The following is a 23,167-nucleotide window of genomic DNA, read 5'->3' on the forward strand; positions in this document are numbered from 1 at the left end:
ACAAACATAGGAGTCCAGGAGAATGCGAGGGTTAAATATGTGAGGAAATACAACAAAGAAATTATCAGATGACTCATTTTTCTCAGCATTATCAAGAGACACCCACAAACTGGCCTCACCCACCCAAGTGTCACGCTTGTTCAAGGTGCCATATGGTCTGAAATAAAAAAAAATGGCTTGGCTCCAAGATGATCAAATCCCCCCCAGATGTTGCTTGAGCCACAAAAAAGTAGGAACTTCTGTTATGGTTGTTGTTGTTGATGATGATGATGATGATGATGACATGGCTGTGCAAGAAAATAGCCCACGATAATAAAGTTTAAAAATCTGCTTTTAAAGGTACATTTATGTAGTCTTTGGGGTAAGGAAGAAGAGAAAAAGGACCCCACTCTTCAGAGTGGCCTAGGCTGGCCCAGTCCCTGTTACAATGATGCCCATCATAATTATTACCCTTTTATTGAATGATAGCTACATGATTATTTTTAACCCAACACCTGACCGAAAAGTGCTGACTCATTTAACCCTTAAAACTGTCCTTTTAGTTTTTTCTTTGAGTTTAGATATTTACCAGAAGATATATAAGACTTGGGAAACTTCTGGAGGAATCAAATCCCTCAGTAAAAAACAAACAGAAGAAAGAACAAACAAAACAGCTGAAATAACTAACCACATGACTAGTATGTCTTCATTCATCAGATGTTTACTGGGCTGCTGCTCTGTGCCAGGCCTTGCTGCAGCACTGGGGATACAGCCATGCACGACGTCCCAGTGCTTACATTCCAGTGAGGAAAAGCAGGTGTATTCATTTCTTACGGCTGCCACAACAAGTTATCACAAACTGGGTGCCTTAAAACAACAAAAATTTATTCTCACAGTTCTGGAGACCAGGAGTCCAAAATCCAGGTGTCCACAAGGCAGCTCTCCCTCCGAAGGCTCGAGGGGAGAATCTGATCTTTGCCTCTTCCAGGTTCTGATAGCTGTCAGGATTCTTTAACTTGTGGACACATCACTCCAGCCCGTGTCTCTGTCAGGCTGCCACCTCCTCTTTTGCCTATACTGTCTCCCTTTGCCTCTTTCTTTTAAGGACATGTGATGGCATTTAGGGTCCACCCGGATAATCCCAAATAATCTCATCTCAATAACCCTAATATAATCACATCTGTCACCATCCAAGTATATTCGCTTTTTTGCCATATATGGTAATATTCACAAGTTCCATTGATTAGGACATGGACATAACCTTTGGGGGCCGCCAGCCAACCCAATTACAACAGTCAATAAACACATAAATTCAGGCCATTATAAGAGTTAAGGAGAAAACAAAGCAGGGAGAAGGGGTAAGAGAGTGACAGGGGATAGTATTTTCAGTAAGGGGATTAGAGAGGCCTTTTTAATGAGGTGACATTGGAGTCAATACCTACTTAAAGTAGATGAGAGAAAAGTCTTTCAAGCAGAGCGAAAAGCAAGTGCAAAGGCCCTGAGACCAGTTGTGTTTGAAGAGGTGAGAGTGGCAAAGAGATCAGTGTTGTTAGAACAGAAGTGCGACAAGAGATGGATCAGAGGCAGAATTTGGATTCCATTCTGAGTAAAACAGGCAGCCATTGGTGGGTTTAGAGCAGAGCAATAATTGATCTGGTTTATATTACTCTGGTTGATGTGTGGAGAATAGATAATGAGAAGACACCAGTGAAGTAGTCTGACAATTCAGGAAGGTACTGCAATATTCCAGGCAGGAGATAATAGTGGCTATGGAAGTGGTCAGAAGTAATCTGATTGGAGATGTATTTTGAAGGTTTTGCTGATTGAGTGGCTAGAGGTGAGAGTAATAGAGGAGACAAGGATGGCTTCAGTGTTTTTCTTGTTTGCCTATGTGACTGCACACATATGAGCCACCGCCACATGAGATTTAGAGGATGGGGAGAAGCAGGGTTGGTAATCAAGAATTCCATTTTGGAATTTGAAATGCCTTGTAGACATTCAAGTAAAGACATCCTGTAGTCAGTTGCTACAGGAGTCTGGAGTTCAGGGCAAAAGACATATACCTGGGTGTCATTGGTGAATAGCTGGTAATTTAAAAATCACCGTGGAGTAAGTGTAGATAGAGAAGAGGACCTAGACTGAACCCTGAAGCACTCCAAAATTAAGAAGTTAGGGAGATGTGGAGGAACCAGGAAACAGTTCTGTGAAGTGAACTACAAAAAAGGTAAAACCATGAAAGTCTGCTGACCCGGAAATCAGAATAAGAAAGTGATTCATGTAGAGAGTAATCAATTGTGTCAAAAACTGTTGATAGATGAAATAAGATGAGCACTGAGAATTTACCCTTGAATTTATCAGTGGGGCAGTCATTAGGGACCTTAACAAGAGCAATTTTCCTGGAGTTGTGGGTACAAAATCCATTTGGTATGAGTTCAAAAGGGAATCAGAAAAAACAAATTGTAGACAACTAATTTAGACTATTGCAATCAATTTTGCTCTTAAGGTAAGGAGAAAAATAGAGTTGTAGCTGGAGAAATTGTTGTTTAAAGATTGGAGGGTGGGAGGGAGGCTCAAGAGGGAGGGGATATGGGGATTTATGTACACCTGTAGCTGATTCACTTTGTTATACAGCAGAAACTAACAACATTGTAAAGCAATTATACTCCAATAAAGATGTAAAAAAAATCAGTAATATAAAAAAAAATTAAAAAAAAATAAAGATTGGAGATCCTATAACATAATACCATGCTGATGGAAATGCTCCCATTAAGAAGCAAAAACTGGTAATGCAGACAAAGGAATGAATGCAAAAGGCAAGTCTTCAAGTAAGTGAAGAGAGGACAGGGTCCAGGGCCTGAGTGGTTGATCAGCTTCAGGTAGGAGCAGGGCAAGTCCTCCTTATAACAAAAGGGTGTCAGGGTATATGGTAGATCTGTTAGTGTGAAGATGAACATGCTCTTCAGAGGGCTTTTTTTTTTTTTCAGTGCCATCGGAAGCAAGGTCATCAGCTGAGAATGAGAAAAATGAAGAAGAATCAAGTTTGAGAAGGTATGGAACAAACCCCTCAGAGAGTAATTGTCAAGGACAGCACTGAATTGCCCAGTGAATTTTCTAGGACAGCACTACCCTATAGAAATACAATGCAAGCCAGAAATTAAATTTCAAATTTTCTAGTAGCCACCTTAAAGAGGTAAAACAAAACTGATAAAATTAATTTTAAGAATGTATTTTATGGGCTTCCCTGGTGGCGCAGTGGTTGAGAGTCCGCCTGCCGATGCAGGGGACACAGGTTCGTGCCCTGGTCCGGGAAGATCCCACATGCCGCGGAGCGGCTGGGCCCGTGAGCCATGGCCGCTGCGCGGCTGGGTCCGTGAGCCACAGGCTCTGCGCGTCCGGAGCCTGTGCTCCGCAACGGGAGAAGCCACAACAGTGAGAGGCCTGCGAACCGCAAAAAAAAAAAAAAAAAGAATGTATTTTATGTAACCAAATATATTCAAAATATTATCATTTCAGCATGTATCTGTATAAAACAATTATTGAGATCTTTTACATTCTTTGTTTTTAATGATAAAAACAATTTTAGTTTTAAAAGCCAACGTGCGTTTTACATTTTCAACACGTCTCAATTCAGACTAACCGTATTCAAGTGCTCAAAGTCACATGTGGCCAGTGGTTGCCATATTGGACAATGCAGTCCTAGGAAATGAAGTAGCACTAATGGAGGACATGAGGGTCCCTTGAGATTGCAAGCCATGAATTGAAGTGAGTTGGCATAGCCGTGTGTTGTTCTTAAGCCATATTGAGAACTCACGAGCAGACATGGGAGTAGGAGGAGAGTTGGTCTTGACCAAGAATGGAGTTTTGCCAGCAGCACTCAACCAAAGGGAAGAAAAGAAGAGAGCAGCATGTACAACCAAATGATTATACAGACTGAGCAAAGAACATAAGACACAGAAGTAAAAATGTGTGTGTGTGTGTGTGTGTGTGTGAAAAAGTGGTAGGGGCCATGGAAGTTCTAGTAGTCAAAGAACTTTTAGAATTATAGCTGCTATGCAGTATACAAAGATGTCTAGAATAATCCTTGCCCTCAGGCAAGCCAATCTTGATGGCAGGTATACCAATAGCCATGCTATAAGATGGTGTGTGATAAATGCCTGTGCAGTAGCACAAAGTGTGTTTTTATGTGAGTTCAGAGGAGGAAGAGCCCACATCCTACTGGGATGATCCAGGAGGGCTCATGAAAGAAATGGTGAATAAATCAGGCCTTGAAGGATGAATGGGGTTTCAACTGGTCTGTGGGAAACACACTGCAAAGTGAGGAAAAAGCACAAGTACAGACAGGAAAGCAAAAATCTTCAATATTTCTTGGAATAGGAGTTATAAAAAACCCATAATATTAATATTTATTGATAGGGATATTGATTACAACGGGAAGGCAGCCTATAATAATGCTATGTCTTTAGAGAAGAGTCTTGGAATAATTTCCGTGGGGAAAGACAGCACCATAAAGTACAGTGGTACCCCCAGAATACAGTGTTTCCTAGGAGTGCGAGAACAATGTGCTGAAGATTGTTCCCAAGAAATGAATGCCCTTCCCTACTGGCCCATCCTTTCCCCTGTACACACGTGCACATGCATAAATACACACCTCTCATCTTTCATGTAAAATTCAGTCTCATAAATTTATTTCTCTTCTACGGAAATGGTCAGTAACATCTAAAAAGAAGCAATATACTTATCTTAAGATTGTGGAAGAAAATATGTGAAACCAACTAGGATTAGAATATGTGAGATTAAAAAGGCTGTGATTATTCTTATCACTTAATTGTTTTAACAGTAGGTATACTCTTACCATACAGACCCAGTTTATAATTCCTTCAGAAAACAAGCTCCATTATACTCTTTTCTTTCTAAACCTGATGCCATTTCTATTAAAACTTTAAGGGAAAAGCAGCACTTCAATTTACTTTGGTTCTCAACACGGTCACCATTAAACAACAGGAAATTTGGTTTTTCCTAAGCATGTGTAGAGTTTTGTTGCAAAAAAAGTCACTCTCTCTTTTCCTTACTCTAAATATTTAGGGAAATCTGCCAGTATATCCACTCCGTCCTTTCTTTTCCAAGAATTTCCTACTTCAGTGGGAATATTTAGAAAGAGTATGAGAAACTAGATGTTTTCACGTGAGACTTTAATAATACTGTACTTTGTACTTACATATCATATAGCCTTGGTACTTCAGAGCTCATTACCATTAATTTACAAATCAGTAGATGAAAGCACAAGGTTTAGAAGCAGCTCTTCGCTGCCCAACAGCAAGTTATTAATGCCAATATTGGAACTGATAATTACTGACACATGTGGTGTGGTCCTACAACATCCAGAGATCATTCTCATAACACAAAATGAAGTGCTCAGTAAGTGGAACATATCAATTACCAAATATCCCATTTATTCAAAATAATTTGAAAAACCATGGAGCTCTAATCATCCAATAGCCATATTAAACCTCATAGGCCTACATTAATATGAATGTAGATTAAGGTGTCATTCAATTAAAATTAACACTTAATATATATTCATAAATGTATATACACATGTAATCCAGTCAGTTCCACAAAGTGGAATATATTTCAATCAAAAAGTCAGCAAATACGTCAAGACACTTAAAAATGTGAACTACTTTAAAAATTTTTCACCAACATGCTATAATTCCCAAGGGTTACAGATGCCACTGGTCAGACTGCTATATATGCTACCAAGTCTCTCCTTCCTGGGAATAAAAACATCCATTGTCTGCTGATCCACTTAGGAATTTAAGGTAGCCAGTCCTCTTAGCAGTGCTCGCTGTGGTTTTAATTCCAGTGTCTTGAACACTCATATGTCTGGGAGATTCTGTAAGATCTGTCTCAAGGAAGCACAGGCTACCATGTGGGCATCCGAAGGAAGATTAGCAAGAGACTGAATCAGCTTCTTGACTATCATCTTCAAACACTGGTGAGCAGCACTCAAATCTCTGTCAAACTGCTGTCCTTCAATCTGTAGAGCCAAATGACTGCAGATGTTTCTAAACTCAACACTGTCCTGAAATGAAGACCAAACACAAACAAGCAATTAGATAGGTTATGGAAGACAGTTGTTGTGTTTTGTGTACCCAGTTTCCAGTCCAGTCTTCTGATGACAGAACCTCGATTTTTCTCTCAGAGAACTACTCTCCTCCATTCTCAGCCTATGTAGTTTGACCAAAGCTGACTCCACTCCACAGCTCCAGGGACCAGGTCAATCAGAGCACATCATACCTCAGCCACTTGGACTGGCCAAGGATGGACAGATTACCTAAGGCAGGCCAATAAGCCACAGTCCCAGGATATTTGTTAGACTGGGAAAGAGAAGTTCTGTTCTACTGAAGCTGTTGGAAAACATCTTGCCACCATAAGGAGAGAATTCAAATGAAAGTGAGGCCAACACAGAAAAAAAAGTAGAAACAAGAGATTAAAGGAGACTGATTCCAATTACATTTTCTGAGCATGTCAATCTAGCTGTACTTGAACAATAAATCCCAGGATTTTTTAGCTATCTGAATCAATAAATATTTCTTTTTACTTAAGCCACTTGGAGTTGAGTTTCTCTTATTTGTTCCTAAAAGAGCTTTGACGAATATACAAATAGACTTTCTTCTTATTATTCCATAATCACTGTCTTCAAGATTCCAATACAGGATTTGGTATTTAATGAACATGGTCCCAAGAAATGTCCAATGCAGATTTAGAAATAGTTCATTGGTAGTTTTAAAGAATGAGCTAATTAAATAGATTTTTTTAGTCCTCAAATATTCACATTCTAAAATCCATTACATGTAAATGGTACTCTGAAATTATTCCGTATCAGAGATAATGTTGACTATATGTTTTATTTTAAATACAGTTGATTCAGACAACACAAGTTTGAACTGCACAGGTCCACTTCTATGCAGATTTTTTCCAATAAATATGTACTACAGTACTACACTATCCACAGTTGGTTGAATCCGTGGATTTGGAAGCATGGAGATGGAGGGCCAGCTGTAAAATTATATGCAGATTTTTGACTGCTTGGGGGGTTGGCACCCCTAACCCCCCATCCTTCACGATTCAAATGTACAAATAACTGACTCCCCCCAGACTTCTGGTTCTGGCACATGGCACATGTAGTTTCCCCATAATGCCTTGCTACTATATTCTAAATAATACAGAACAAACATCCTTTCTGAGCTTGCAAGAAAGTAATGGAAATCCCCAAGGACCAGATATAAAAGAAAAGTAGATTGCTTTAGCTGCCTGCCAATACTTATCAAGAAAAGAAAGTTGGTCTCTCTTGAGCTGGGCTTGGTGTGGAAGGTAAAGTTGACCCTATGAATTTGTAACTGTGGACCTATACTACACAGTAATTCGAGTTTATAGTTGTCCTCTATACCATATACATGTTCTTGGAACACGCATGCCAAGACATTAATTTAAAAATTGGAACTGGTCTGAGATATCCATGGACACATGGCAAAAGCAAACAAAAGCCTATTCCACAGAAACATGTTCACAACCCATGCCCCTCAGTAGTAGTCCCATAAAGCTCTGTCGAAGACAAACTCAGAATATGAAATTTTCAGTACAATCCACCATGATATAGTCGATGCAATGTAGGGCAGGATTGAACTCCAAGAATTTCATATATAGACTGTAAAATATATTTATAATGATTAAAGATATAAAAGAAGAAATAAAGTGTCCTAAGAAAAAACAGGCTTGAAAAAGAACCCAGTACCACTGCTAGAAATGACAACTATCATGACACATTAAAAACTCAATGTTAAACACCTGAATAAATACATACGAAGTGAAGATTAGTAAACTGGATGGTAAATTTGAGAAAATTACCCAGAATGCAAAATAAAGTCATGGGAAATATGAATGAGAAGTTACGTGACATGGATTGCCAGAATGACAAGGTACAACAGATACATTTCCAGGAGAGAAGAAAAAGAATGGGGGAGAAGCAGTAGTCAAAGAGAATACTGGATAAAAATTATCCCAGATTGATTCAGATGATCCCAAATTGATCCTTAGATTCAGGAAACAAAACAAGCTTTGAGCAGAAAAAGTTAAACGAAATCCAAATCTAAACTCATTGAGGTAAAACTGCTCTTAAAAGCAACCAGAAGAGAAAAAGACGAGTTCAGTCTGGATGACCAGACAGCCAACTTCTAAGCAATAACAATTGAAGATAGAATAGAATAATATCCTCAAATAACTGTCAACCAAGATTTTTTTTTTTTAGTCCCACTAAACTACCATTTAAACATCAGGGCCAAGTAAATATACTTTTATTTAAAAGCACAAAAGGACTTACCACAAATAGACTCTTACTATCAGATCTTCTTAAAGATATAATTCATAAGGAGGAGATTCAACTCAGAAAGAAAGGATGTAAGAAGCAACAGTGAACAAAGAAACTTAAAAACACAGTGTAAATCTGAAGATTTGATTAATCAAAACAAAAATTATAACAACTAACTTGTAGTTTAAAAAAGCAAGATGGTAGGGCTTCCCTGGTGGCGCAGTGGTTGAGAGTCCGCCTGCCGATGCAGGGAACACGGGTTCGTGCCCCGGTCCGGGAAGATCCCACATGCCGCGGAGTGGCTGGGCCCGTGAGCCATGGCCGCTGAGCCTGCGCGTCCGGAGCCTGTGCTCCGCAACGGGAGAGGCCACAACAGTGAGAGGCCCGTGTACCGCAAAAAAAAAAAAAAAAAAAAAAAAAGCAAGATGGTTCTAAAATGCCGAGTAGCAAAACTGAGAAATTTCAGGCTTGTTAGGTATACATGTGAGAAATGTAAGGATCATCGTTAAAAGTAGAGGAATAGGAGGCCCGGGACGCGGCACCGAGCAGGATGGAGCACAAGTGCTCGGCTGCACCTTCCCGGACCTAGCAAAGCTCTGCAGGCTTCATACCCCTTTCCTTCAACCCTCAGGAGACCGCGCTCGCTGCAGTGGACCGCGAGAATATCCGAAGGTGACAGCGTGGGAGATTCTATCCATGGGAAACCTTCCTTGGTGTACAGATTTGGAAAAAAAAAAAAAAAAAAGGTACAGAAATAATAAAATTTCAAAATCAGCAGAGGGAAAAGGTATATCAAAACCTTTTTGATTCTACTGATAGAAGGTAAAAATGGAGAAATAAAAATACAAACATAAAGCAGGTGAATAGAAAGCACCAAATAAATCACCTTGTGAAATGCAGTGGTTGCCAGGTTGGATTTTCAAAATCTATCTATACGCTGCTTACGAGCAACACGTTTAAAACTAAAAACACCTAAAGATTGAAAGTAAATGTAAATATACTAAATATACATCAAGCAAAGAGAAGTCAAAATAAATCCAGAAAAATCATTATTAGGGATAAAATAAACTGCATTTAATAAAAGGAACTATTATTCCCCAAGAAGATATGACAGTTTTGTACTTGTGTGTGTCTAATATGATAATCTCAATTTACATCCAATCCCCAGACATAAAGACTGATTTTAACGCATCTTTCTCAGAAACTGATCAAACAACAGGACATTCAGCCTAGAGAGAAAGGATTGAAAATCTTTTCTAATCATAAGCTTGGTCTAATGGAGATAAGCAAATATACATTATTCTCAAACATCTATGTATTACTTATGAAAGATGACTTTATGATAATGCCACAAGTCTCAACTAATATCAAAGTGTATATCACTCAAATCACAAAGCAAATAAATGAGAAATCAGTAATGTATATAACCTTCCCAAAACATGTATGACTTAATCCACTTCTAAATAATTCATAAGTCAGTGGAAAAAATAATTGAAATTTTAAAATGCTGTATACTGAACAATTATGGAACTACTATATCACAATTTGTGGGCTGTAGCTCCGGTGAGAAAAGCATAGACTTAAATTCTTATATAAGTAAAGAAAAACCACTTAAACACTGAAAATCCCTGAGCTAAAAATTCAACTCAAAAACTTAAGAAAAATAGATAATCCAAAAAAAAAGAAGAACTAAAAGTTGAACCAAAGTTTGATGAGGAACTAGTTTTCTTCCTAATTCTGTGTAGAAAGAGAAGCTATTCTTTTCCCTAATAAAAACTCTCTCACTTGGGTAAGAAGAAGGACCTGGGTTTCTGGCAAAATGTTTATTAGAAAACATCCTCCAAGAAACAAAACAGACATCCATTCATTCAATTCAGCAAAACAACAGCAGCAGGACTCCGTGTGGGCTAACACAGCACAGTCCCCTTATTCGAGTATTCACAGGCTACCACCCTTCCTGCTTTTTTTCTCTTTAAAGCATTCTTGCTTCCCTGCCCTTGAGTATTGCTCATGTCTGTTCAGAAGGTATCAAGGGGCTACTTAGATAATCTGTCCCACAGTTTATGGGGTCACCTATATTGCTGCAGCACATTGCTTGGGAATGAGAAAGTAGGGGGAAAAAATGACTCTGGACTACTTTCCCAAGATCCACATCAAGGGAAATTGTCCACTTGCTTTATAGAAGTAATCCAACTCTAAGTACAAAGTGGAAGGATCAAAGACAACATGCAAAAGGAAATTTAAAATAGAAGGAAGCACTGAAATGTGTGCTGACGTGTGCCTATTAGCCAGTCTGCAAAGGCATTCATCACCCAAAGAAGATTAAAATGCCTTTAAAAATATATTTGTGGGCCTAAAATCTGAAGTCAATTTCACATTTACTGTAAAGACGCAAAGAAGGCATCTTTGGGGGAAATTATACATACAATAAAATTCCACTGCTGGGCTGTACTGGTCCCTGAGGCCCTGGGTAAACTTCAGATCTCTGGCGAGCTTTGCAAAGTCTCTTTATTTTACTATTTTAGTACAGTATTTCCATTTAATCCTTTCTCAAATATATTAATAGTCAAAGAAAACAAATTAATAGGAATAGGCTTTCCATGGGACTCTTAAGCCAAGGAAGGGAAAAATAAAACAGGTGGTCACTTCTCTTCCTTTCTGGAAGGTCTGAAAGCCAACTATGGATCCAGTAATCATGGCTTCCAACCCAGCTTCTACTGCAGAAGGTAGGAGCCACCGGTGACAGCCTTAAGGCAACAGCATATTAAATGGCTCGTGGACTTTCGGTGGAAACTCACATGATCAATATTGGTGATGATTTCACTTATGGTGCTTTCCACTCAATGACAGAGTATATCCTCCCAGCAGCTTTTATTTAGCAAGTCCCAGATGCTTCCAAAAATGATGTAATATCTTACACTGTGCTTTGAGCACTTTGCCAGAATTAGAACATGATGGTGGCTGAGCAATCTAAAAGCAGGTTTTGGAACTTCTAAAGCCTTGTGTAATCTCAGATTTTTGGACACGAAATGTATTGATTGCTACAGGGGTCCAAATCGATGGCCAGCATTTACATTTTGAAGTGAGTTGAGGGACTTCCCTGGCGCTCCAGTGGTTAAGACTTCGCCTTCCAATGCAGGGGGTACGGGTTCCATCCCTGGTTGGGGAGCTAAGATCCCACATGCCTCATGGCCAAAAAACCAAAACATAAAAAAAAAGAAGCAATATTGTAACAAATTCAATACAGACTTTAAAAAATAAATAAATAAATAAAGTGTGTTGAGATAATGTCTCGTGACTCAACTAATCTACTGGGGTAATGGCCTCGGCCTATTTGCCTCAGTTAATAAATCAGTTAAATTGATTTCAAACATGTATCTAGTCTCCACTACATGACTTATTACTACACTAGATAAAAGACAATAAGACATGGTACCTGATCTCTAAAGAACTTATAATTTAGTAGGAGAAATGAGACACATACAGCATATCTCCAAATGTCCAGTGAAATGTGATGAGGGCTATGGAAAAAACACAAAAGCCCAATCCTATGGAAGAACAGACATTTATAGACTCACAATCTAAGCACTGCACAGAGTTCAAACAGAGCTCGTTCTGTGGGTGAGTCCTTTCAATAGCATACCTGATGTGCACTTGTCCAGAATTTGCTTGGCTACACTGGAGAAACTCATGTGCTTAGGAAGCAACCCATTAGAAGAGATGGCTCTAGCTTTTAGAACATTTCTTCCTAATTTTTAGCTGAAATCTGCCCTGTGGTAGGCAGAATTGTGGTCTCTTCCCAGACCTGTGAGTATGTTACATTACATGGCAAAAGGGACTTTACAGATGTCAGTTAGGAAGTGCAGCACTCCAGGCAGCTTCAAAGGCCCCTGGGAATGAAAGCTCAATCCTTCATAAGCACCGGAATAGCTATTAGAGCCCTGGTTCTATCCTTTAGGTAAGCCATCCGTGGACAAGTCATTTTATCTATGGAATATTCAGTTTTCTCATCTGTAAAATGGGAAAAATAATAGCTACCATGAGAAGTCCAATTAGCTCATGAATATGAAAGCTCTTTGTATTTATAAAGCATGCCGTCAATCTAAAGTTATGAATAAAGTACTCCACTAAATGGGAGGTCAGTAAGAAGAGGAGAGGAAGGAAGTGTAGAAGAGAAAAGAAAAATATTCTCTACAGAAACTTGGAATCTAATTGGTGAGCTAAAACCTATTAAAACCCTTCAGTGGAGATGTGACACAGAATAAGATTAAGGCTCAGAAAGAGTAGCCAAGTTCACCTCAGATGCAACAGAATGTCTACCATCAAAAAAACTGAAAATAACAAGTGTGGGTGAGGATGTGGAGAAATTGGAACCCTTGTGCACTGCTGCTGGCAATGTAAAAATGCTGCAGACACTCTGGAAAACGGTATGGAGTTTCCTCAAAAAACTTAAAACTAGACTTGCCATAGGATCCAACACTTCCACTTCTGGGTACATATCCAAAAAAACTGAAAGCAGGATCTCAAAATGTTATTTGCACACCCATGTTCATAGCAGCATTATTCACAACAGCCAAGAGGTGGAAGCAGCTCAAGTATCCATGGACACATGAATAGATCAACAAAATGTGGTCTATATATGCCATGGAATACTACTGAGCCTTAAAAAGAAAGAAAATTCTAACACATGCTACAACATGGATGAACCTTGAGGACATCATGCTAAGTGAAATAGGCCTGTCACAAAAGGACAAATACTGTATGATTCCTCTTATATGTGGTACCTAGAGTAGTCAAACTCATAGAAATTAAAAGTAGAATGGTGGTTTCCAGGGGCTGCAGGGAGGGGGGACATGGGGACTTCTTGTTTAATGGGTGTAGGGTTTCCAGATTTGCAAGATGAAAATGTCATGGAGATTGTTTGCACAAAAATGTGAAGTACTTAACACTACCCTTAAAATGGTAAATTTTGTTTTGTATTTTTCAATACAATTTTTTTAAAAAAGTGGTTGAGACCATCAGATTATTGCCAGCCTTTGTAGAAGGGAATGGAAATTTGGATGAGGCATCAGCAAAGTGGCAGGTGAGAAGGACTGTACAGACACTATAATAAGAGAGGTGGTGTTGGAGAAAGCAGTATTTAACTCATAGGGAAAAGAGATGGCCCCACAATGAGAATGAATGATACCAGCAAAGGCTTGGAGCCAAGCAGGGGCTAGGACTGGCAGGAGTCCAGTCTGAGAAAAACAGAGCTTTGTGTTGCCTATCAGGATAAGCTAGTGCAGACAGCCTTGAATGTCAAGTCCCTGAACTTCTGAGCGTGGGAGGAACATGGCAAACCAGTGTTTGAAGAACACTGGTCAGGCCTATGAGCCTGAGCACCTACTAGGCACCAGGCTCCAAGCAAGCTCCTAATATACCTTATTTCACTCAGTCCTCACAACCGTCCATGAATGAGAGATGAAAAGAAATGCTGCTTGGAGAGATTAAATGACATCCTTAAATCGCACAGCAAGTAAGTGGCAGAGCTGGAATTAACCTCTCTCTCAAAACTCAAGTATTCATCAGAGACACCCCAAATCAGAAACTGGGCCAGATGCCAGGATGACAGAGAGAGCAGAGCTCGCCATCGAGTGCTGGGGACAGACTAATGAATGAGAAGTACAGAGCTGCAGATGCCACCATGGGGTGAACAGGGACACCATGGAAGCAAGCTGGGAGGCACCCAACTAGCTTTGAGTGAGAAACAAAAATGTCTGTATGTGAATTGTTTCATGTTTGTTTTCTGGCTATATTCATGCTATTTTTCTTAAGGTTAACTAAGTGTTACAAAGCTCAAATTTGCAATGGTCGTATCCAAATTGAAGATTGTCCCATTGGTCCAGCCCTCTTCCCTGCAACATAGTTGAGAGGGTGTGGTTATCTGGAAGGGATTCAAGGCATGGAACCTTCCACGCCCCAAGTAAAGCCAACTCCTAGCTAATTAGAGACCTCCTAGTTGGAGCTCTCCCTTCCTCCGGTCTGTTCTCTCCTACCCAGTGTAAGGGAGGTCTCTTAGAAAATCCACCCCACTTGTACTTTTCTGCATGACGCATTGTATTTATTAGGAATGTGCACTTCTGAAATCTTTGAACAACTGAAAATGCACCTGCAAAGTCCAAAAAGGGAAGAAAAGTTAAGCCCATTTTTAGCTTCTTATTGAAAATAAACACTCCCATCAAAACCAAAGGCTTAAAAGCAAAAACAATCTAGCATTAGGAGTCAGTTTCAAAGCTTGTTTTCTGAAACCAACACCAATAGATAATAAAGTCAAAAATATAATATGACTTTATAGGCTCTATAATGCAGGTAATTTTAAACAATACACAGAGAAAGTTTTAACTCAACCAAAACCTTTCTATCACATCATCTTCAAAATCACTTCTAGATCTACAGGAACTATAAATCAATTCATATTCCCTTCACTCCTGGCTTTAAAATAAGTTGGTTCTTTACAAAACAGTCATTTCTTGAGCTATATTCTCTTATAATGGCCTCCACAAACGTGTTTTTTCTCACATTTTTCCCTCTCACTCTCCCTGAATGCCTAACGTACTCTACAGAGGGTATTAATGGAAGAAAGAGCTTTCCTCCAGCTTTCTGTGATGAGGTCTGACCTTAATGAACTTCGGCCTGGACAGCAAACCACTCTCCACTAAAGTTTCCCAGGGCTGGGAACTACGAGGGAGCACAAATCTCTTGCCTACACCCAACACAACCCTCCATGCTAGATGTGCACATAAAATGGGAGTGTCGTTCCTCTACTTTAGAGCGGCGTTATGAAAACCATACTATCAGGAACGGTATACTACAAATTGCCCCAACTGCATTTTGTTCATTGACATCTGGCTTTGAACAGCAAAGTCACAGGGCCCAGATCAATCACCAATTGCCTAAACTCTAGGTCAATCTCAAATAGATATGCAACTTCGTATTAATAACGCACCCAGTGAAGAACCGCAGTATCTGCCAGTCACCATAAAAAGTCTATCGCCCACAGGAAATTAAACATTTTTACTTGTGGTGTACCCAGTGTAAACGCTCACAAGTAACTAAGGTTCCTTATGCATTTGCTTTGGGTACAGTACCATTTTCATCAGAAAAGTCTCATGAAAAGCACTTTGTGATGGATACAAGCACTTGATTCAGGTATGCTCACAAGGCAAACCCCAAAATTGTAAAATAAAGCAAGGCAGCATTTCCACAAGACATTAAACATAAGTAGGTTTGTTTTAGGGCCTGCCTGCAATATCTTTCCCTAAATGTTCATTTCAGAAAGCTTTTATGTCCTGATTTTCATATCATTCACTTTATAAGGAATAACAAAGCTATAACTGAGCTACTTCTAGAGCTGTCACTTGGCCTTTTCCTGACATAAAAGCACAATTTTGTCCCAGACAAAGAGCAATCCCCTGGCTAAGGCTACTAATAATATAACCATGAGAATTTATTTCTTCAATCGAATATTAGCAATTTTTAAAGACACAATTCCCAAATTTGCAGAAACTGGCTTCACTAACCAATGTTAATGGGGAAGAAAAGCACTCATCATCAATGTCTGCCTCTGAGTAACTCAATATCCACACTTGCAGTTTGCAAAAAGCCTTAGCAATGACTGTGAAGCCAAAGCCAACAGTTTTACAACCACTGCTCTTGCTCTGTGGAATGAGAAAACCAGCATGGACCACTGAACGTGAGAGAATTATTGGTACCAGAATTAGTTAACTGCAATGGGTGAGCTCACAGGCAAGTTTTATCTGCAATGGCAGGAAAGTTCTTCTGCCTCTAAAAGCTGGCATCAGCCATTGTTTCCATGAAACTTGCTTCAGAACAGAACTCTTGGAAACCGTAAATGTTTTTAACTATCAAAGGAAGACAGACAAAACTCAACCAGAGTGACTTCATGACTGGCTTAGTTAATGATCTCTTTGGGTTGGTCATTTTTAGTAGTTTTTAAAATCCTAGACTCTCTTCCTTCTGGTGCTCCACACATTTCTGTGCTCCCTTTGGGTGGCAAGTATTATAGCATCTTTGCCAGTGTTGCTAGTTTGATAAAGATTTCCCACGTTTACCTGGGGCTTTTTGTCACTATGTAAGGTGATCATCATTAGAGGAGACACAAATCACCCAGTGTTAGGGACTGAATTATGTTGCACCAAAATTCATGTGTTGAAAACCTGACTTGCAGTGTGACTGTATTTGGAGATAGGATCTTTAGGGAGGTAATTAAAGTTAAGTTACATCATAAGGATGGGGCCCTAATCCAATAGGATTGGTGTCCTACAAGAAGAGGAAGAGACATCCAAGATCTCTCTTTCTCTCTGGCACAGAGGAAAGGCCATGTGAGGACACAGTGAGAAGGTGACAGTCCACAAGCCAGGAAGAGAGCCCTTCCCAGAAACCAAATTTGCTCTTGAACTTCCCAGCCTTCACAACAGTGAGAAAATAAATGTCTGTGGTTTAAGCCACCCAAGTGTGTGGCATTTTGTTATGGCAGCCCAAGCTGACTATGATACTCAGTGTGCAGAATGACTATTGCAGCTGAAGTGGTGTGCAGTGCATGGCATGTATGACCGTGCCCTGACAACTGTGCACTCTCATGTACTTTATTTCAGTGTAATGTTCATAACACCCCTATGAGCTAGCACTGTGATTGGTAGAAACAGTCAGACAAAACCATGTTTGAATCGTGGGCCACTACTTCTTAGCTGCAGACTCTTCAGCAGTTCTAAATTCCTCTGAGCCTCAGTTTCCTCCCATAATAAATTTTTATCAAGCTGGTTAACTCCATCCTTTCCACCAAATTTAACAAGACTCAGTTTTGTTAAGCATTTTTAACCACCATGAAAAGACTCATTTCATGTTTGTTTGTTTGTTTTTGCATGAGTTCGATAATCTCTAAATGCTCAAAAGGAATATCAAGCGTTGGCTTCTTTAAGAAAATAGTAAACTACTGTAAAGATATGCATTATTATTATGGTGAGGGTTTCTCTGCCTTCAGGCCTGAAAATTTCACTCCCTTAATTCTGGTGGTTTGATCAGCGAGTCACTCAATGGTCACATATCTAAGTCAGTCATCAGCCATGGGCTAAAGCTGACCTCTGGAAAGTGGAGGCTTCCTGGAAGTCTCTTTGGGTCATCCTAACTCTGTTTTTGTCAACAGTCTCAAAAGTAAATACAGAGTTCAGGAGTCAGATCCATCAATATCAAGAATGAAATATAATAATAGTCAATAAGACTATTGAAGATTGAGGCATCAATCAATAATAATAATAATTAATAATAATAATAAAGTTCAAAGGTATTGCAATTTACCGTGAGCAGCCAGTAGCTAAGACTTTATATGCATTATCTCAATAACGTTAAATACCACTGTTCCCACTTTACAGGTGAGGAGACAGAAGCACAGGAAGGCTAAATAACTTGCCCAAGAGTCTGCAGCAGGAAGTGGCAGAGTAGGTTTGAAATGCTTCATGGGACCTGATCGCTGTCCTGTGCTGTGCTGTTCAAGTGAGTCTTCCTCCTCTCTGTGGCAAGGAATGCCATGGAAGGCACTCCTGACGTTAGGGAAATTTCCACACACTTCCAAGTGACATGCAAGCATTATTTCCTTTAGCAAAATCCTCCTGAAACCATTCTCATGTATAAAATCAATCTGCATGTTCTTAATTTAAAAATATAGAGAAAACTCGTCCAAATCATTTGAATTAACACCAGTAATGATGATGCCAAGTCTGTATAACCAGCCCCCCTGGAGAGACAGACTGCTGTGTCCTTGAGTCTAAGTGCTTTGTAAGCATTACCTTCCAAACCTAATGGAGATACTGCCTTTTCTCCAAACAGCAAACCAAGCAAAATTTCAAGATGCTGGCAAGGAGGCAAGTCATCCAGAGAAACCTCTCCCTGCTTCTCTCCCTTCTGAAAGCACTGGCTGTTCTCAGGAGCCCTGAAACTCATTACTCCCCTGTAGGTGAATAGCAGACTCCAATAGCAAGAATGTTGAGATCCCTGTTCTTTTTTTGTTGTCGTTGTTGTTGTCTATATTCTTTTTTTAGGGGGGGGGGGGAGTACAATTGCTTTACAATGTTGTGTTAGTTTCTGCTGTACAATGAAGTGAAACAGCCATACGTATACATATATCCCCTCCCTCTTGGACCTCCCTCCCCCCCATCCCACCCACCTAGGTCATCACAGAGCACCGAGCTGAGCTCCCTGTGGAGATCCCTGTTCTTAATGGGGACTCTGGGTGCCTCTAGAAACACTGGTAGCAATACATCCAGACATCTGCACGTTTGCTCATGATGGAGAAGAAGGGGACCAAGACTCAAGGGGCTGGGTAGGTGAAGGAAGATTTGAGCAGATCTATGGATTAAGAGGAATTGGCAGAGTGGAAGCACTAGAAAATACAAAGAGAGAGGAAGGAACTGAGAGAAAAAGTCCAGGGGCAGATGAAAGATTTGCTCCAGCACTTAAGAGAAAGAAGTTATTTGGGAGGCGGAGGGGGTGGGAACCAAACAGTATTTCTTTACTAGAGACAAGAAAGAAGATGATTGGAAATGAGATTTTTTTAGGTAGGATGGAAGATATTTGTGTCAGATGGCCTCAATTTTCTCAGTAAAGGAGTGAGAGGGTTGAGGTTTGGATGAAGAAAGTTTGAGGAGAGTAGAAAATGTTTAGGACAAAAAGTCAAGTAGTAGAGAGGGTTAAAAGGATTACCAAGTAGAAGTGGCAGCTGCATTAACCTCAAGTGGCATGATTTATAGTCCAGAGCAGAGGGCGCCATTGCTCCTAAACTGGGTCAGGCCCTCTGACAATGGTCTTCCGACCTGACCTTGCCTCTGTGATTGATCAGGGTCCTTCCTTCAGTCATATCAATGGCTGCCTTTTGCCTGCAAGACAGTCCAGGTCCTCAGCATGACCCACAGGCCTTTTCCCACCTGACCCCACCTAACTCTCCAGCATCCTTTTTTTTTGCCTTCTGCCATACTGAACTAATTTTAGTTCCCCCAAAGCCCTAGGCCCTTTCATTACCTCTTGGCCTTGGATCCCACAGCTCCTCTGAAATGCTTTTTCCCTTTAATGCCTGGAGAGTAAACATTCTTTTTTTTTTTTTAAAGGTTACCTCCTCCAAGATGCCTTCCAGGATCACCCAAGGTAAAACTGATCACTCAGTCTCTCCTTTTGCCAACCTACCTGTGCCTTGTATACGTTCCTAGTATCACAGCGCACTTCATGTGTATCACAGTTTAATTGGCAGGGTTTTAAAAAATTTCTTGGCGATACAAAAAAAGGTACCTCTTACAGTCAAGAGCACTGGTGAGATGCAGCTTCATTTTTTAAACTTTACAGAATGAAGCAGTGCTTCACATCTGGAGGCGACCTTATCTCCCCTCCCACCACACACATTTAGCAGTATTTGGTTCTGTCAATTGGTGGGGAGGGTATGCTGCTGGCATCTACTGGGTAGAGGCCAGGGATGTTACTAAACATCCTACAGTACATAGGACAACCCCACAGCAGTCATCCAGACAAAAACGTCAGTAGTGTGGAGGTGGAGAAACCCTAGTTTAGAGTAACAATATTTATTCAGGTGAATGCTATGCTTTATTTTTTTTTATTTTAAATCAATCTTTTACAGTATATAGTGCGACCTAATATATATCAAGGTTTCCCAAACTTTGGCTTGTAGAGCAAGAATAGCAAGTCTTGAGAAATGCTCTTTCTTCATTACCCCTCCCCCATTTCTTCCCACTAGACTCCCCAGGGAATGAATGAAGCAATGTTCCAGATCAAAATTGAAAGGCCAGAAGGTCTCAGAGAGATTTGTGACCTTAAGCCAATTAGGTTAATGGCAAGGCCAAGACTGGATTCCAGAACCCCAGATTTCCACCAACCCGCTCAGCCTGGGAGGCAGCTGCTCTGTTCCCTGGCTAAATCGGCCAACACCGTTTGGTACCTTAAGAGGAGACTGTGCCCTACAAAGATGGGCTGCGTGGCTTAGCAGGAGTTTAACAGGAGTATTCCTGCTTCAACACCCGGGACCCAGCCCGCTCTCACGCTACTTTATGAGAATTTAGGTTGACTCTGTGAGGCCCCCGAGCTCTGTGCGGAATTGGATTTACGCAAAAACAACTGCGATTCGTAAGTGCGAAGGAACTTCAAATAAATGTAGGTGATTTCGTCATACAAAAGGCAGAGGGAACTTAATACGTATATTTAAGGCTCTGGAGAAACGGCTTTTAATTTGAAAGGGGTGGGAGGAGCTGTCCTCCGTCCCTAGAAGCTTCACATGTGGAAAGGGCCAGAGGAAGGTTTTGGCAAAGCCCTTCTGCATCTCCGTTCTGCAGTCAGGTGGGCCCCAGGTGGGCCCTGAGTTCCCTGTCCCAAGTACCTAATCCCCGGAATGTCACCTCCCTCATTCCCACTCCGAGGTGCTGAATCTCTGGGGGAAGCTCGACTTTGGATCCTGCGACTCAGCCTCGTCTGCATCCCGGTCCGCTGCCCTGCCCCAGGGGGAACCTAAGCAGGGGGATGGATGCTGGAGGCCAGACTCACCTTCAGGTGGATGGGGATGGACCGCTCCTGCTGGAGGGGGCCCAGCAGCGTCTGCTCCACGCTGACCAGCTCCGAGGTCGAGTCCACCACGCGGGCCAGCGCGCTGCGCATCGCCATCTGGGCCAGGGTGCAGGGCCCGCGACCCCGGGGTAAGGGCAGCAGTTCCGCGCCCCCCTCGGCGCCTCGCACCACTTCCACCTCGGGGGAGCTCGCCCGCGCCCCGGACCCCACGTTCCTGGCCCCCTTGCCCCCGCCTTCCTCCCCACGCCCCTGCCCGGCACGGGCCAGCCGTGGGTCTGAGCGACGCTCTGGGGCGGCGGACACGTGGTCCAGGTCGCGTGGGCTCCCGGGGGCGCCCGGACCATCCCCCCAGCCCCACTCCTGCTGCAGAAGCTGCAGGGTGTGCAGAGCCACCATTTGGTGGCTGATGGAGGCCACTAAGGGCGCGGGGCTAGCCATCGCCTCCGCCCGCGGCTCGGCGCGCTCGGCCGGCAGGTGAAGCAGCGAGCGAAGGAGGCGGGGCGTTTGGGGTCGCCAGGGTCACTCTTCCTAAGCCGCAGCTCCGCCGCCTCCTTGCCTCTCTGCGCGTGGGGCCGGTCCCGCCCTCCGCCAGCTGTCAGTGACCTACGCTGGCCACTGCGCTCGCTTCAAGTCCGAATAGGCTTGTTCGGAATCAAGGCTGCCTGAAGTGCTGCTTCCCTTACACCTGAAAATCAGCCAAATGCTGAGCGCTGGTTCCTCCTCCTCTCCAGGGCTTACGCTGGCATGGCCGCTCTGTGTGGATGCATCTATCCGCAGGGATACCCCGCCCCCATCTCCTCTGAAGGATGCCTACCGGTGACCGTTCACGCCTTGGGGACTGGGGATGGGAGTGCACGGGTCAAAGACCCACCGGGAATCGGAAAGTGTGAAGTGCCAGAGAAAAGCTCACAAAACGAAAACTGTGCTTGATCGTCCTCCCTCCGTTTCCCAACCGTAGGGGAATTTTCAGGAGCTTCGTGGAGTAGCCTTCAAGGCTCCTGTCCCCCATACAAAAGAAGGGGACTTGGGTATCTTCTCTGCTTTGCTCCAAGCCACATGTGCTGAGAAGGCCCGACTGTCGAAGCTGAAGTTGCATCAGGGCCCAGCTCTGCCTGTTCCTGAAGCAACTTGCGAAGCAAGGGCTTGGCACTGTCCGGATGAGGAGGCTAAATGAGTTTTTTTGTGAAACTCCCGAAGGACTTAGGCAGCAGAGTTTGAAGCTAAATCCTTTTACGAGCCATGAACCCAGGGACAGCTGTACAAATAGTTGCTGCTTTTAATTAAACCTCACTTCGCTACTTCCTTGACTTAGGAAAAAAGACTGGCAAATTTATGCTTTGATAGATTGGAAACTATTGGTGTGTGATTACACTTAAAAAAAAAAAAAGACATTTGAGGGGAATGGTACGGAGGACTGTCTCAGAGCAGCATGGTTTTTCCACTTTTTTCCTGCATGGGAAACCATGTAGATAACCCCACACGAAGTAAAGCAGAGGACAAGGGTGCAGGCCCATGGCAGACAAGTAGACCCTAGCAGACCCAGAGGATGGGATTTCATTCTTCCTTTAGAAGGGAGAGTCCACCTTTGGTGCTGTGGAATAAGATCTGGGGAGGCCCTTGCATGGGAAAGCTACTCCAGTGAGTCCATTAGTCGAGAAGTGCAGTCATCAGAGATACGGGGAGGGATTTGGGGTCCTTTAAGGTTTCTTTAACTCTGGGATAGTATGACCCAATATAATCCTCCCAACTCTCCAGTGAAGGTTCCTTCTAATTCTCAGTGTTTTCTTCGCCTATGAAAACAAATCTGGATGCCAAGGTAAAGAAAACCTTTCTTAAACAAAAACAAGTATGTTCACACTAATTATAACTAAGTAAAAATGCATGTCTGTGCATTGACAGAGAGGAAATTACTTTGGAGGGAAGTAAATAGTTTAATATTGATTAGATTCTCTTGATCAAGTTACTTAAGTTCATAATGAAGAAGAGAAATTCTTTTTTATGTGTATGTGTTTTTTTAATCCTCAGACATTGAAATACATTAGGTTCAGCAGAGACTAACTGTGAATAACAAAAACGAACCCCTAATTTCACAAAGCACGTCAGATCTCCAGGGGTGCTCCTCTTTCCAGATACGCAGGAAATCCTAGTAGGCCAACTCTTCCACTATCAAATGACTGACTCAAAAGCTTCTTGACAGATGGAATT

At 41.7% G+C, this 23,167-nt stretch overlaps 1 protein-coding gene across 1 annotated transcript; it reads right to left on the minus strand.

Moving 5' to 3' along the window:
- Positions 1-5,854: 5,854 nt before the first annotated feature.
- DLEU7 (deleted in lymphocytic leukemia 7) lies at positions 5,855-21,400 on the minus strand (the record flags this gene model as incomplete). Its single annotated transcript, XM_082676003.1, has 2 exons — positions 5,855-6,061; positions 20,942-21,400. 2 exons carry the CDS (start codon positions 21,398-21,400, stop codon positions 5,855-5,857), a joined length of 666 nt encoding a protein of 221 aa, XP_082532129.1.
- Positions 21,401-23,167: the final 1,767 nt, after the last annotated feature.

Source organism: Grampus griseus (genome assembly GCF_964374135.1).
Source record: "Grampus griseus genome assembly, chromosome: 18".
Taxonomy (NCBI): domain Eukaryota; kingdom Metazoa; phylum Chordata; class Mammalia; order Artiodactyla; family Delphinidae; genus Grampus; species Grampus griseus.